Genomic DNA, 15648 nt, shown 5'->3' on the forward strand with positions numbered 1-15648 from the left:
GCTACATCACACAAAAAAAAAAAAAATTGATGACGACAAGCAGGATCAGTTGTGGGGGGCATCGAGGTCCCTCTCAGGGTCAGTATGGCCCGCCTCGAGAGGACCTGAATCCTGCCCATGCTTAGCAGGGTCAGTCCTAGTCCCCTCAAAGCTGTCTCCCTTTTAGGTTAGCACCTGTATCGTCCCCGGGAGGATGGTTTGGAGGATCGTCATCCTCAAGCAGAAATACGTCTAGAATCATCGCCCGCCCAATCATGCCCGCATGATTAAGAGCAGTTGCATTAGGCTCGAGATCTTTAAGATCAATGGCCCGCAAGTGCCCCTCCAACGCCTTTGAACTTTCTTGAGGATTCAGGATGAAGTAGTCACGCATCGTCTTGAGGCCTTCGAGATACCCGTGGGACCACGCATTGTCCCGAATGTAGAGGGCCCTCCCTAGCAACCTCTTGCACTTGCGACAGGTTGCTTCGCAGATCCCGAATAACCACGTCCTGAGTGGTTATTCACTTTTGGGTTGCTCCCAATTCGATCAGCACCTCCTTCTCCCTAATTCTGGCCGTAGACATCAAGGCTCCTCGGTCCTTTGCAATGGGCAACAAAGTTGAGCGCTCTTCCTCCATCATCTTGAGCCGCTGAGTGTCAAAATCTCAGCGGCTCTAAGTTTTCATGACCATGGAGAGTTGTCATGACCATGGACCGAAGCTCTAAGTTTTCCCTTCTAACCACCTCTCGATTGCTTATAATGTGCTCAGCCAACCATTCGACTCTCTGCAGAGTCCGCAATTGGGAAAGTGAGGATAAAAGTGAAAGAGATAAAATGTAGTTAAGAAAATATATGGAACAAGAAAAGACCTCAGAAAGAAGTTTCCGCAACTACCTAGAAGCCTGCTATAGGGCCTTCACCTACCAAGTTTGGCCCTCAAGAAGGGGAGAGGTAGGGATGGCCCCGCCCGAATCTCCCTAGAGAGGCGATTTCACCTTAGCCCCCCTAGCGTCACCTGAATCCACCTCGTCCAGCCTACAGTTGGAAGAAGAAGGAGCACCCTTGGTCGCCAACGGAAAGCAGCCGCATTGTACAAAGTGTCAGACAAACATAGCCTACCCATATATCCAATAGTAGCAACCCAATGCTCTTAAAGACACTAATTTTTATTTTTTATTTTTCTTTTCCTTAGCCCTTATGTTATCGAATTCATTTGTGGGACCCTTTTAGTTTTTTCCTATTGCACCGATTCCAAAGTTAATGTCAAAGTAATGAGACCTTTATTCTTAACTTAGAGTAATTATCTACAAGGGGCTGGAACCAAAGTTCTCCTTAAAAGGAAAAATATTATAATTGTGCATCTATTTTTATCTGCTAAGCTTGGACCACCTAAATATTTACCAATTATCCCATTCGATGTAAATAATTTTTAGGCATCATTCAATTATGAAAAGTTTTCTTTAAATTAATCAATTTGTGCTCGCAAAAAACTCATTATCGAGGATCTATGCACTTCTTAATTAGTTAGGACACTATTTTTAGATATCCAGTATCAATAAAAAAAAAAAATCAAGTAATTTTTATATTCATAACATTTAATCATATCATTTGTGTCAAAATTAGTGTCAATTCGTTAAGATACGTGGACTTGGGAGACAACGGTTTATTTTATTACAAATATCAACTAGCCATTTATGATTAACCTTTGCAAACTATATGGTCACAACTAATTTTTGAATTATGATAGTTTGATCTATGATGATAAGCAGTGGTGGAACCACCTTATAGGACATTTTTAACCAAAAACCCTTATGTACTCTCCAGAATTTCTTAAAATTTGTATATACTTAAAAATCACTTGTTAGTTTTTATTGAGAATAAAGTTGTTATATTATTTTTATACTTAATGATTAAGGAAGTGACTAATATATTTGTATTTTTTTTATATTTTAAAATTATTTATAAATGTTTAAAAAATGTTGAAAAGAAAAAATAAAAAAAATAAAAAAGTACAATTTGCACTAGAGAGCACACCTAGTGGTCAAACTTGGGCGGATTAGTAGCACTACCCTTACAAAAATAAGTAGTGCTATATCCATTGAGTCACCGAGGAGATAGCACGAGCAACGTCCCGAGAAGAATAATTTTCTTTTTTAATTTTTTTAATTTTTTTCATTCATTTTTTAATATTCTTAAATATTTTTTTAAAAATGAAAAAAAATTTACAATATCACTAAAAAAAACTTCATTAATCACTAAGTAAAAAAGAAGAAGAAGAGAATCAAGATACACATTTGGTGGGTTTAGTATTTCTCTACAAAAATTGATAATGAATGAAGGAAAATACTAGTGGAGCCCCTCAAACTTACCTTTCATGTATTTTAATTTTTTTATTTTTATTTAATAGTTAAGAAAGTGATTATTAGTGAAATTGTATATTTTTTTTTATTTTTTTAATGATTAAGAATGTTAAAAAATATTTATAAAAAATAATAAAAAATCTTCATATTTGTACTAGCGGTATATCTAGCAATAAGAGCTTGGGGGCTTAATGGCACCACACAATGAATAAATATTATTCCATGAAAGACTATTATAAAAAATTAAAAGAGATAATTAGTATGTTTTTTAAAATTTTATATTAACATGTATATGAAAAAAAATTATATATATATTTTGGAAATAAAAACTCTCTAAATTTGATGATTTTATTTAGCTGAAAGTTTTATATATAATTAGGAAAATGTTTGTATGCTTTCTCCTTGTGCCTTTTCAAAGTGACCGCTAGTCACAAAATTTTTTATTTAATTTTTTTTACTTAGTAATTAAGGAAATAATTTTAAATATATTGATATTTTTTTTTAATTTTTTAAAAAAATATTTAAATATATTAAAAAAATCTAAAAAGAAAAAAAAAATATCAAAATAAACGTTGGACCCTAAGAGACAGAATAGCACCGCTGGCATAATTATTATCTTACAATTTAGCACAAAATTAAATATAATTTATTTATTTAATTATTTTTAAATAAAATTTGGCCCCATAAAAATGTCCGGTCCCGCCGCCGGTGACAAAGACATCCGCTGCTTCGCTAGTACACTGTACACAGATTTTAAAAGTCGTCATTTTTTAGTATTTTCTATGGATGTTGAGATCAATTATTAAATATAATATTTTAAGAATATTATTGAAATATATTTATTCTTTTAAATTAAAATATATAAAATAGATTAAGATAAATAGAATTTTTTTTCTCAAAAAGTTAAAACATTAATAAATAACCAAATACAATCTAAATGTTTTACGGAAGGTTAAAGAAAAGTTGATTAGCCCTAAAAACTATATTACATCCTCAATCGTTTTCAAAATGGAAAAATTCTTCTTATCATCCTCACACTTCACACAATATACTTATTTTAATTTTTATTTTTTATTTTTTTTATAATAAATATATAGTGTGTGGATGATAAATATAATAATTTAATTAGTTTAATAAGAATAAAATGAAATAAAAAATAAAAAAAATAAAAAATAATATTTTAATATATTAAATATGTAGTGTGGAATGATGCGTAGCATTTCTCTTTCAAAAAAAGCTCCTTTACGCTCGCATTCGGTAAAACCAACCAGCTTCCTCCACGTAGCACTCCACAACCTTCCTCTCCAATTCCGCGCGAGAGGGACAGAGACGTACCAAAAAGAAAAGTAAAAAAAAAAAAAAAAAAAAACGTTGACACCATTTCCGGTCTTCTTTTACAGAGCCGCTCTGTAAAAGGACATCCACGAATTCCGATTCTGCCCTCGAGCATTTCCCACAACACCGGTTCACGGGTCCCCTTCCTCCCACCCATGGCTCCGGCGACGTCATCCTCCTTGGCTAAACGGCTCATCCGCTTTAGCGGCTCGCTCCGACGGACTGAGGCGCCGCGCCTGCCGTCTCCGCCACTGTCCCCGACGCCGAAGAAGCTCAAGTCGATGGAAGAGGTAATGGCGAGGGCCCGGTACGCCGTGGTGGATCGAGCTGACTATGGCAACGTCAGCTGCCAGCAATGCGGCTCAGGCGACCGACCCGACGAGCTTCTCTTATGCGACAAGTGCGACAAAGGCTTCCACATGAAATGCGTGCGCCCGATTGTCGTAAGAGTTCCCATCGGATCCTGGCTTTGCCCCAAATGCTCCGACCGCAGAAGAGTAAGAAGTAGGGATTTCTTTGTTTCTGCCTTTTTTGGTTATCCTTTTTGTGTTCTTTGATTGAGAAATGCGACAATGGTTTGCGTTTCTCTTGTATTTTTAGGCTTTTCTCAGAAAAAGATTATCGATTTCTTTCGAATTCAGAAGTGCTGTGATAAGAAAGACAAATTTTCGTCTCCTCTAGGTAAAGTTTTATTGCTTTCATCAATTTTCGACATCATCATAATCACTGTCATCGTCATTTTCATCGAAATTTGTGTTAGCTCTACGCTTGTTCTTCGTGATTTTATTTGTGATATTTAATAATTTGTATTGAACTCGATCATTGTTAATTTTTTTTCTTAACCATTTTAGTTGAACTTGTTACGGGGTTCATGGTTCTTATTCTAAGAGAAGACGAAACTAACCAGTTGTTTCAATTGAGGGGGAAGAATCTTATTAATACTTGATTTAACATTTTGAATAAAACACAATGTTTTTCAAGAGTATTTGGAAATTGATCATGTCAATAGAATTCCTTTTAAAAATAATATCTCCAGAATTTTTTAAATCACATTGGGAGAGTTTTCGCATGGAAATGATCTTTAGGATGCAGGATACTCTTACCATAATTGGAAATGCTGGTTTCCATGCATGTGCTAGATAGGAACTATGGATAGAAATGACACTTGTTTTTTATTTTTATTTTTTAAATTTCAGAGTCCTTTGTTTGGGTATAAAACGAGGGTATTTCTCCCTCCAATCATCAACCAACCTGGATGATGGTGGGATACAATCTCAGTTCAGCTAATTGTCATATTTGGCGTTTTCATTGGCATTATTCCTTACCAAATCTGAAAAGTAATATATGGAGCTCTCTGAGGTCTTGTATTAAATGAGTAATAATTCATTTTGATACGATCCCAATTGTAGGATAATATATTCTAGTCAATCAACCTCTCGTATTATAGAGCGTATGAAATGCAGTGTGTATTCACAAACTTGAAAAGCATTAACCTCATGAACTGTGAACTTCAACTCCTTGATTCAATTGCTGTATTCATGGATAATATATACTATGAAACATCATATTATCAAAATTTGACCTCATAGGAATTTTTGCTTTTGTAGCTAACCATATACTTTTCCCAAAAGAAATCTTTCTCCCTCTACATGTGGGTGCATATGCATGTAACAATTTGTGTACATAACATGCTCCTATTCCTTAAAAAGGTTAGGGGGTCTAGTATACATTTGTTTTCCTTGAATACTTTTCCTTGTCTTGGCATTTGTTGGTCTCCTCAAAGGGTCAAGATGCCACCTTGTTTGGTTTGAAAACCCATCTCGTGCTTCCATTGAAAAAATAAATGAAAGGGAAAAGACAACTTCCTTTGGAGCCACTAAAATAATATGACCCTCTGAGCATTTTATAGGCCAAGAAGTTAACAAAAAGATTTTTTTTGATAAGCAAATGATATTATAGGCATAGCCAAGAACAGATGGTATACAAGAGATAAGACCTATCTAGGTCGTAGTAGTGGAAATAAGAAAATCATGTAAATTTAGACCATTAAAATCTATAGCTATGGCCCAAAGAAATAAAGTGCGGAAAAATAAAGATCGAAGCTCCTCTAGTATCCGCTCCTTATCTTCAAATGTTTGCTCGTAACGCTCTTGCCATGTGCACCACATAATGCAGATAGAATTGAAAAAAAAAAAAAAAAAAAGGTTTTGGAGCTTCATTAAATTCAAACTGAATTGAAATAGTGCAGTATTAAATAAACTCAGGGAAAAAACACTTTGCACCCTCTAACTACTAGGAAATTTACACTTTGCACAAAAAAATTTTAAAATTGACACATTACGTTTTGAAATACCAAAAATGAAAAATATAGCATGCTTAGGCATTGCTCTTGTATATCCCATGTATACTTGGGATCTTGCCTATTCTTATGATCATTAAAATTTTCTTTACCAATAAAAAAAATACCAAAATTGAAAAATAGCATGGTCGTCCAATTATGGCCATTAAGATGAATAAAAAATGGGTGATGTGATATAATCATGACAGTCAGTTCTTAACAAAGGGTACACATTGCAACCTTTTTGTAGTTTGAGGGTGCAATATGCTAGTTTTGGTTGTTTGGGGTGCAAAAATGTAAAATGTTTGGTAGTTGTATGGTGCAAAGTTTATTTTTTCCAATTAACTATTATGCGAATTGCAAACTCAATGAATTCATCCATCACATAACGAATCCAGCATCATATTGTTTCATCACAAGACTTATAAAAAAAAATATTGTGTTCAGTTTCAAGGAGAAAAGGGATGTGTGTATGATTGAGGGTATAAGATGCATGAGAGTAGTAATGTTGTTTATATGGTTCTATGAAGCAGAAAGGTCTCTACAAAGCTTCTTCAGGATGGGCTTTTAGAGTTTATAGCAATCCCAAATTGGCTGCAAAAATTAGTGTTTAACAATGATAATTTGATGACAAGATTTTAACTAAGTTTCTTGATATATTAGCAAATATGAAATTTCTTTTTATTATCTTAATAAAAGTAGATGAGAGTGCTTGGAAATGGGGAAACTTTGAAATTGGTAAAGCAGGTTTTGTTGAATGGATAGTATTGATCACTGTTAATGATTGCAATTGATGCTTTTCTTATATTTATTAGTGGCTTCTAGATGCTAGGAAGCGCAGGAGACGTTCAGGATCATTGGTTTTGCACAAGAAAAGGAGGAGACTGTTACCATATATTCCATCGGAAGATCCTGCCCGAAGGCTGAAACAAATGGGTTCCCTTGCTTCTGCCTTAACAGCACTGCAGATGGAATTCAGTGATGATCTCACTTACATGCCTCACATGGCTCCTAGATCAGCAAATCAGGCGAAGTTTGAAAGTGGTGGAATGCAGGTTTGAACTAGAAATTGTCTTTCACTTTTGTTTTTCCATTTGTCTTTTTGGTTCTCCTGATTGGGACTCAAATGGTAATTAGATTTACCATCTAGCATGTTAGTTATAGTTTTTCCCTTTCTATTAGGTTCTATCCAAAGAAGATACTGAGACCTTGGAGCAGTGCAGAGCTATGTGTAAAAGAGGCGAATGCCCTCCCCTTATTGTAGTTTTTGATTCTTGTGAAGGGTACCTTTATCTTGAACTCTTTTGTAGACCTCACAACTGTCTATCATACCTGCATATTGAGTGGGTTCATTGTGATCTTGTGATGTAGTTTTACAGTAGAGGCTGATGGTCAGATTAAGGATATGACATTTATTGCTGAGTACACAGGCGACGTGGATTATCTTAAGAACCGGGAACATGATGATTGTGATAGTATGATGACCCTTATCTTGGCAACTGACCCATCTAAAAGTCTGCTTGTTTGCCCTGATAAACGTGGGAACATTGCACGCTTTATCAATGGCATTAACAATCACACTCTGTAAGCCCGATCAACCTAACTCATTTTGTCCACATTTTGGCTGAGTAAAAAAAAGAATTCTTTATTCTATAGTTTTGATTATGTGACCTCTTAGATTGCTTTTGGGCTAAAATATTCTTTATGAACAAACCAGCTTGTCCACTGTAAACTCCAATGAACTCCACAAAATAAAATTCTCTTGTTTCCTTGTTTTAAGATTTACCTTTGAGTTGAGACTATTTAAATCCCCTTTGCTTAAAATGAATCCGATTCTTTGCAGGGAAGGTAGGAAGAAGCAGAATTGTAAATGTGTGAGATACAGTGTTAATGGTGAATGCCGAGTCTTTTTGGTTGCCACTCGTGATATAGCTCAAGGCGAAAGGCTATATTATGATTATAACGGACATGAGCATGAATACCCTACTCACCATTTTGTCTGAGATATCATAGAGATATTGCTGTCTAACAATCCTACAAAAAAGGGGATGTAATTATGGATCCCAATAGATCCTTTCCTTTTGCCATTTTTTCAAAGCTTACTCATTGTTATTTTTTTCAGAGCAACAGTTTTCTTTCAAAATTAGTCATGGGCTATTCATTGTAATTTTTGATGCAGAGCGGGCCCATTATGTGGCCATGAGAGACATAGAGTAGGCAAGGAAGATTTACCTTGAACTTGGCATGTGAAGAAAATTAGATGCCTTTGAAATATATTTAGGAGGAAATGCCTTTGTAATACAGTTTTCAATGAAAGTTTTAACCTTTTTGCCCACTGTATGATTTTCATTTCATTGCTATCAAGTTAGTTTATGGATAACAAGTATCCTTTATCTTTCCTCTCCCTTTTTGTTTTTATCTTCACTCCCCTCAGTAGAAAGTAAAATGTCTGCTTGAGATGCTAACCCATTGCCACCAGAGATATGCATAAGAATAATGTGAAAAGAACTGTTAATATTAAATCCTTTCCAATTAGGTGGCGCAGATTCTTGCAGTCACAAAGCAAAGGTGATGCAGGTTGACCCTTCATATTGATATGACGTATTGACACGTCTTTGGAATTGTATTCAGTGTGTTATTGCAGAAATCTTTAAGATGAATTTTTCATCATCAGGTCATGTTGGTCTGGGCTTCTCATAACATATTAAAAAGGTGAAAACTTTCCCCTGATTAAACTATGCATTTATCTCAGTTGTTCTTTGTTGGAGGTCTCCTGGAGGTTATGCTTTCTACTTATGGCTTTCATTGATTGCTTTAGTCTTAATTGTTCTTCACTTGTCATCATACTAATGTTTTTATGGTTGTTGCTGGTTTAGGGCCAGTGTGGTTCATGTGTTAGCAACAAAGATATAGTACCAATCAACAAAAAAAAGAGCTATTGTACTGCACAACACCCCTTTTCTTCTTTTTGGTATCGCATACTGCACTAGGTTGAATGTAGGCTCTTCTTTTGTTGGAATAAGTCTAAAATCCATGGATGTAACTCCGTTTTTTAGTGGTTTTTGTGAGAGGTCTTGTGACATTACTCTTGACCTGGTTTCTTGGGCCATTGCATCTATTATCTGTTACTGTTTCCAGTTTTCTGCATTGGGTTATTTGTAAAATCCGTTGTGTGCTTTATGTTGAACCTAGGAGGTAGTTTGGTACCTTGTTGCTTGTTTTGGATGCCTAGGCTTATAAATCCAAGCTTTTGTAATTCATTGGACTACAATTGCCTAAATTATCATTTGCTTTAGTTGTCTACACCCGCTTGACAGTTTCTTTTCTTTTTCTATTGTTTTTCAGCAAAGAGACTTCAATGTGGAGTCTCAGAAGCCCCAAAGACAGCCTAGGTAACACCTAAAACTATATCCTTGCTTTCTACTGCACAGCAGAAATGTGGAAAACCAAATCCCATGCCCTCTGCAGTGTGGGCTTAAAATATCTGTACGAGGTAGTGTGACATATGATGTAGTAGTAGTGTGAGCCTTGAGAAGATCCAGCGAAGTGCAATTATGTGAAGGAATGAGTTGCTCAAATCAATTCTGACATTCAGATTCAGTTAGGGAATGAAGCAATAGTACTACTTCCTTTTTTATGAGCTTGCCATACGGCCAATTGTTTCTTACCTGACCTGATGTTTTCATGGGTTGCTGGAGAGAAGCACTGTTTTAGTGTTTTATTTCAAGGAGGAAAACTAAGCATTTTTTTTTTCCCAGCAAGGATGGAGGCAAAACAAGCATAGTGAGCATCTTGAATAAGTAGGGACTTGAGCAAGATCTTGTACTTTCTTATGCAAAAATAGTTATATAGATTTTATAGGTTTAACATGGAGGAATATTTATTAAATTAGTGGTCATTGGAACAGTGATACTACTCATGTTGGGTTTTGTATAATTCAAAGCCTTTTGATGTAAATTGATGAATATTTTGTCTCCTTGGGTTGAAGATTTGATTTTATGCTTTTCATTGGTTCTCTTTTTCTCTAAGACAAAAGAAGGGTAATTTCTTGTATCCCTTTATTTTTTCTAAGGATATGGGCGGAGGAGGTGGAATGACATCTCTGACTTCCAAAGTTAGACAGCATTGTTCGAGAAACACAAAGATGAGTTGGTTTTAGTATTTTCACAGGAAATGCATAGGATGTGCTTCTGCACACGAAGCTTCTGAGAGAGTCCATTGATGGTGAATAATCAATCTGCATTCCAGTTCTCCACAGGGTTTTAATAATTTGCACTAGACATTAGTTTCAATAGGTTACTTTTTCTAGATGACTGCAAGGTCAACAACTGGATCTCCTGGTGCAGCTCTTTCTTTGTGCTATCACAGTGAATTTGTTCTTTATTCGTTTGATAGTTTATAAGTAAAATTGTAAATTACACTGAAGCTCCTTTGCTTCGTTGTAAAACTTGTTTTGGAAATGACTTTCCTGATTTCTTAGTCTCCCTTAAATATTTGTCCCTTTGGTATTGTTTCCAGCTATGCCTATTTCTGACATATCGATATTACTACTTACTGGTCAGTTGATGAATAGGAACTGCCATTATTCTTTTGCATAAACCAATGGCGACTCAAGCTTAAGAATGGTCCCGTGGAGACTACGATGAACAAGATAAATAGGCCAAGTCTTTCATTGCAGTCGCGAAATATAAAATGGCAGCACAATATCTATATCACTATGAGAGAAACGCAAGCATCTAGCTAAGGTCAGCAATACGAATCTTAATTTATTGCAATACAAAAATTCAAATACTGTTACTCCTCACATGTGCAATTACTAGTCTATCTGACTAGCGGACAAGCCATCTTAATTGCTAATTCCATCACCTGTCTAGTGCCTATACTCATCTCATCAAATTATCTTTCAACAACACATTGTATACCATAATAGCAAGACTTGCTCATTTCATCGTGTCTGTTTGCATTCATTTTACTAAAGTACAAGAACCAATTCTCTACCATTAAGAATGGCTTTCCCATTATCTGCCATTATGTTGTTGTATCTATGCAGATTCCATTGTGTTTCTTGAAGCTAATAAGGACCTTTTGATCTTTCTTCTTCTCTCTAAAATTATCATATCACGACTCAAAAGTGAACACGTATGACGTCGGACTAATTAGATCATCATTCCTCAATAATAATAATAAAATGAAACACGGAAGGGACCCTGCTTTTAACCTTAGATGCTCTGATTTTACAGACTAATATGTCGTTTGTAGTCGCACTAAGATCAGCACATTCTTCTTGTTCTCAGGTGGGTTGGCGGTTCAGTCTCAAATCTGCAATCTGAACCTCTAGCCGCCTTAACATTGCTTTCTACTACTGCTTCAAAACAGGTCTGTAGAGTGGGATGTCGAATGCTATAAAAGATTTGATCGTCTCAATTAATTTGGTAGCTCACGATCCTACACTTGGTTTTTGAAAATGTTCAAGAGTAGTTACAACAGGGTTTGGCATTGAGCAAACTTTTTTTTCTCTTTTTTCTGAAATAAGATAACATTATAGGATAGAGATTATAATACAGTCATTGTAATTATTCAAGAGCTCCACATGGCTAGCAGACTCGTATTATGCCTTTTGATTTGCATTCATTCATCTCTCCAAAATCATAATATCTAGCAATGACACTTTACACCTTTGATTTGATTTCCTTTTCTTTTTTCATGTTGTGCTCTTTTTTGAATTGGGATTGGGAAATGTCTACTTTTCATTGGGAATGATGTTTATTGAAGAAAAGTGCCAAAAATTTGTACGCCTATACCGTACCTCAAGACAACATTCACTAGTGGAAAGTCCAGCGATTCCAAGTAAGCTCCCACTAGAGCATAATATTTAGTAAAGGACTAGCAATATGGTTTCTTATGATGATTTGTTACAAGTTGATAGGATGGCCTTTGGTGGTGTAGAAAATATCCCATTTCCATGCATAGAAAAACACAAGGAGATGTAGATGATTTCCATCTTTTCTTTTCTGCACGGAGTGCGGTTGCTCCTGAGCAATGTTACTATAATCAATATTGCTACAAGAGAGCAGTTAATTGTTGTAGAAAGTGATGTGTTTTAGGAATCGTGTGCCTGAAGTGCTGGACAATAGTTTTGGAGATAATCTTGTTGATAAATTTACGGACACCCAGAGATTGTTAGGAAATAAACGTGCCTTTTTCTATGGCTTATATCTGGTACATAAACAAGATACGATTTATAACTTGGATTGATATTAGGCGTGTATACCAAAATCCCATTAGTGGGTTTGTCTGTCCCTTAAAAGCTCACTTATGAAGACTGAAGTCTGCTAGTACATGCTGAAAAAGCAAGCATTATAAACTCAAAACAGTCATCTCTCCGATCCTTAAACTGCTTTAACCCAGTTAGACCCTGAGTTATGCTTAATGATCATCATACATCCAGGTTTAGTTACACCTTCAATAAGCTTATAAACTCGAAAAATCTAAGAAGAAAGAATGAAAGAAAATCAACGTACATGCATGGCATTCTGCATTGAATGCCAGTCACTTCCTTAAGCACAGTGGTGTAATAGAAGAGAAGGTTGGTGAATAAATTGGTAAAGAAATGATATGGATAAACTCTTTATTGCAGGTTTCAAACAGGGTTTTCTGACATAGTTCTTGCAAGACTACTCTTTTTATTCCCCCGTCTCCATATTCTTTAGTTTGGCTCTATTTAGAGATCATTTACCTTACTCTGTTGGTTTCTTTGCTCCCCGCCAATTCTAGCATCCAGAGAGTCTGTTAGTGGAGTCGATGCACATGTATGTTGAGGACGATCCAACATCCCTATACAAATTAAACAATTTCAGGGGTAAATAATTAAGAAACATGCAATTTTTCCTGGTGTCCTTTGTAATTTTGGAGGACTATTTTTCTTTTCTTGCCCACCTCCTTTCTGCTCCTCCTTTGGTTTTACAATTGTGAATCTTTAATTTTCTTTAGTAAGTTAATCATCTCAAACCCAATCATTCCATTAGTTTTCGACTTGAGCCCTTCCTTCTAGTCTACCATATATGATGTCTGAGCCAACTGCCAACGCCCAGATTCAGGAAACTATTTCCCCCCCGTTTTGGTGGCTTTTTCATAACTTCAAATGATCATCGACTCTGCCTCCCATCCCAATCACACATTCAACTCTCATCATCTTTGCATGCGGTCAAACTTCATGATTCAGTTTCCCAAATTGAACTAGCAATAAAACTTATTTTCTACATCAACTCAAGTTATTCACCCTACCAATATCTGGGTTTGGCATTGCCGGGAGTTAAAGGCAATACAGTTCCCACCAATATTCCTCAGCATCTCCTAATGTAAAAGATGGTTGAGGCAAAATAAAATAAAATATCTTTCCTTAGAATGCTTGATTGGATATTTATGGGCGGCTACCACAGTTCAAGTTCCACAAAGACACACATAGTGCATCAATCTCAGGTATTATATCTCACTTGATTTAACATGTCTCATAATCTGATAGGTACCTCTTGTTGGAATGTTTGCCACTTACTCTGGTATTTTGATTTTGCAAAATTTAAGTTGTGGGATTCTCCTTCCCCACTGTTCCATCCAACTCATATCCTAACCCAATATTCAACACAATAAAGAATATGACATTCAATGCTCTCAAACTATCACATCTTTTATAATGTGCCATGAAAATATTTCCTCATCACATTCATTATCATATAAGAATAATTTAGTTATTTCGGCTCTTAAAAAAGAATGGAAAGTGCATATTACAACATTTTTCATTTCATCCCATCCCTTCCCTTTTCATCTCATTTTATCTCATACCACTTCCTTCCCAAACAAAATTCAAATATAAACACTTTCAAACTAATCATTATAACTTTTTCAAATTTCAAAACAAAAATAATATTATAAAATTATATTTTAATAATATTTGAACTTTATAATATTTTTTATTCAATTTTTTCTCTCATTTTTCAAAATCCAGTAAATACTTAACTCAAACCATCTCATTACTACTCACAAACCATTGTATTACTCTATTCACAAAATTCTTTATCCCATCTCTTTCCCCAAGCATATCTAAATCACTCTAACATAGCAATAAGGCAACAACAATTGCATTACCATGAGGATAAAAATGTGTCTTGGAGATGTCAACTAGAATGAAAGAAGTATATATTTATACTTTAATGGTAAAACCTTAACATGGGTAAAATATATAAATAACAGATAGGTCACAACTCTTAGCTGGGCTGATTAGTTTCCAAGAGATAGCCATCAAGAAGTAATAAATCATTAATCAATAAACACCAGCAGCTTGCTGTGCGTGACAATATTATATGATGGTGTGTTTTGAACTTTTCTGAATACAAGTAAAGCTGAGAAACAAAAAACCAATAAAATAGACAAGCTTTTAGTAATCTCAATCAATTCTAGCTTCAGCAAATACACCTTTTGCTTGCTTAAAAATCCATCAAAAACACAACATGACCCGCCCAGGATATTATTAATACACCTTATCAGTTTGCTAGCGCTTATGATTAATCTCCGCGACACAGATCATGGAAACCATGGAATCATACTGTGGGCGGGAACGATTATGTTCGAAACTGTTTCTGCAGAAATTCAAAAGAAAAACACACCCTTTTAGGAAAAATAATAAAAAAGCATCGACCTTTTAGAAGAAAAGGCATTCTTTTAGAGAAAAAGAAGAAGAAGAAGAAGAAGAAGAAGAAGTAAAAGCTGCATCAACTTTGGAGTTTCATGGAATTCGATAACAGTTGAATCAGACCCAACTGAACTATACCGGAAGCCAAACCAAATGAAGGGAGGTTTATCAAGACCAGGAATGCTGCTCGTCAATATTCCACACCACACATTTTAAATATTAACAAGTTATTTTTTATTTTATTTTATTATTGTTAAACTAGTTTAGCCGTTGTATTTATAATCCATAAATCACATATTTGTTATAAGAAAAATGAAATAAAAAATTAAAATAAATGTGGAATGATGTGTGTGAAGATGACAAGTAAAATTATTTTTATTAATATTCTTCCTCATTTAAACTAGAATTATGTAAAAAGGCTTTGGTTTTTTAACGATTATAAAGCAACATGAAGTTCCAATAATAGTGTAGTCTTTTCTTCTATTTATATATAATATGAGTAGTGCTAGGCAGCCGCCTAGCAATGACTATTGGGCATCTTGTCTAATACAACTTTGCTTGTTTATTTTTTTCTTATTTTTCTTTATATATTTTGTTACATATTTAAATATTTTTAAAAAAATAAAAAAATACATCAATATATTAAAAATCAATTCTTTAATTATTAAGTAAAAATAAATAAATAAATATATGAATAATTAAAATGAAAAGACAAACTCAAGCGACATACTAGTATTTTCCAATCCGTGTCAAATAATTGAGTCCTTGCATGTAGCTTTACACTACTTCAGGTTCCCAAAATTTATATTATATTGTTCCATCCAATTATAAAAAATAAAATATCCATTATATTCATTAAGGTTTTTTGATTAATGAACAGAATTGAACGGTGGTCATTTTAAGTAATGATTAGAGAATGTAAAATGTTAACGTTAAAAGCTCGGGG

The 15648-nt window shown here is 34.7% G+C and overlaps 1 protein-coding gene across 8 annotated transcripts; it reads left to right on the forward strand.

Moving 5' to 3' along the window:
• The first annotated feature begins 3674 nt into the window (after positions 1–3674).
• On the forward strand, positions 3675–11715 carry LOC122303461 (probable Histone-lysine N-methyltransferase ATXR5). Of its 8 annotated transcripts, none has more exons than XR_006240744.1 (9): positions 3690–4182; positions 4279–4359; positions 6842–7071; positions 7199–7299; positions 7388–7600; positions 7860–8728; positions 9362–9408; positions 10089–10761; positions 11311–11715. XR_006240744.1 is itself a non-coding variant. In XM_043115254.1 (6 exons), the coding sequence occupies exons 1-6, from the start codon at positions 3834–3836 to the stop codon at positions 8017–8019; spliced, it is 1134 nt and encodes a 377-aa protein (XP_042971188.1). In that variant the 5' UTR covers positions 3675–3833; the 3' UTR covers positions 8020–10507. The 8 variants fall into 8 exon arrangements, 3 of the variants coding, with proteins under 3 accessions (XP_042971188.1, XP_042971186.1, XP_042971187.1); XR_006240745.1 differs by having other exon boundaries at positions 10579–10761; XR_006240742.1 differs by having other exon boundaries at positions 7860–9408.
• The last annotated feature ends 3933 nt before the right edge of the window (positions 11716–15648 follow it).

The sequence above is a fragment of the Carya illinoinensis genome, chromosome 3 (genome assembly GCF_018687715.1).
Source record: "Carya illinoinensis cultivar Pawnee chromosome 3, C.illinoinensisPawnee_v1, whole genome shotgun sequence".
NCBI lineage: Eukaryota > Viridiplantae > Streptophyta > Magnoliopsida > Fagales > Juglandaceae > Carya > Carya illinoinensis.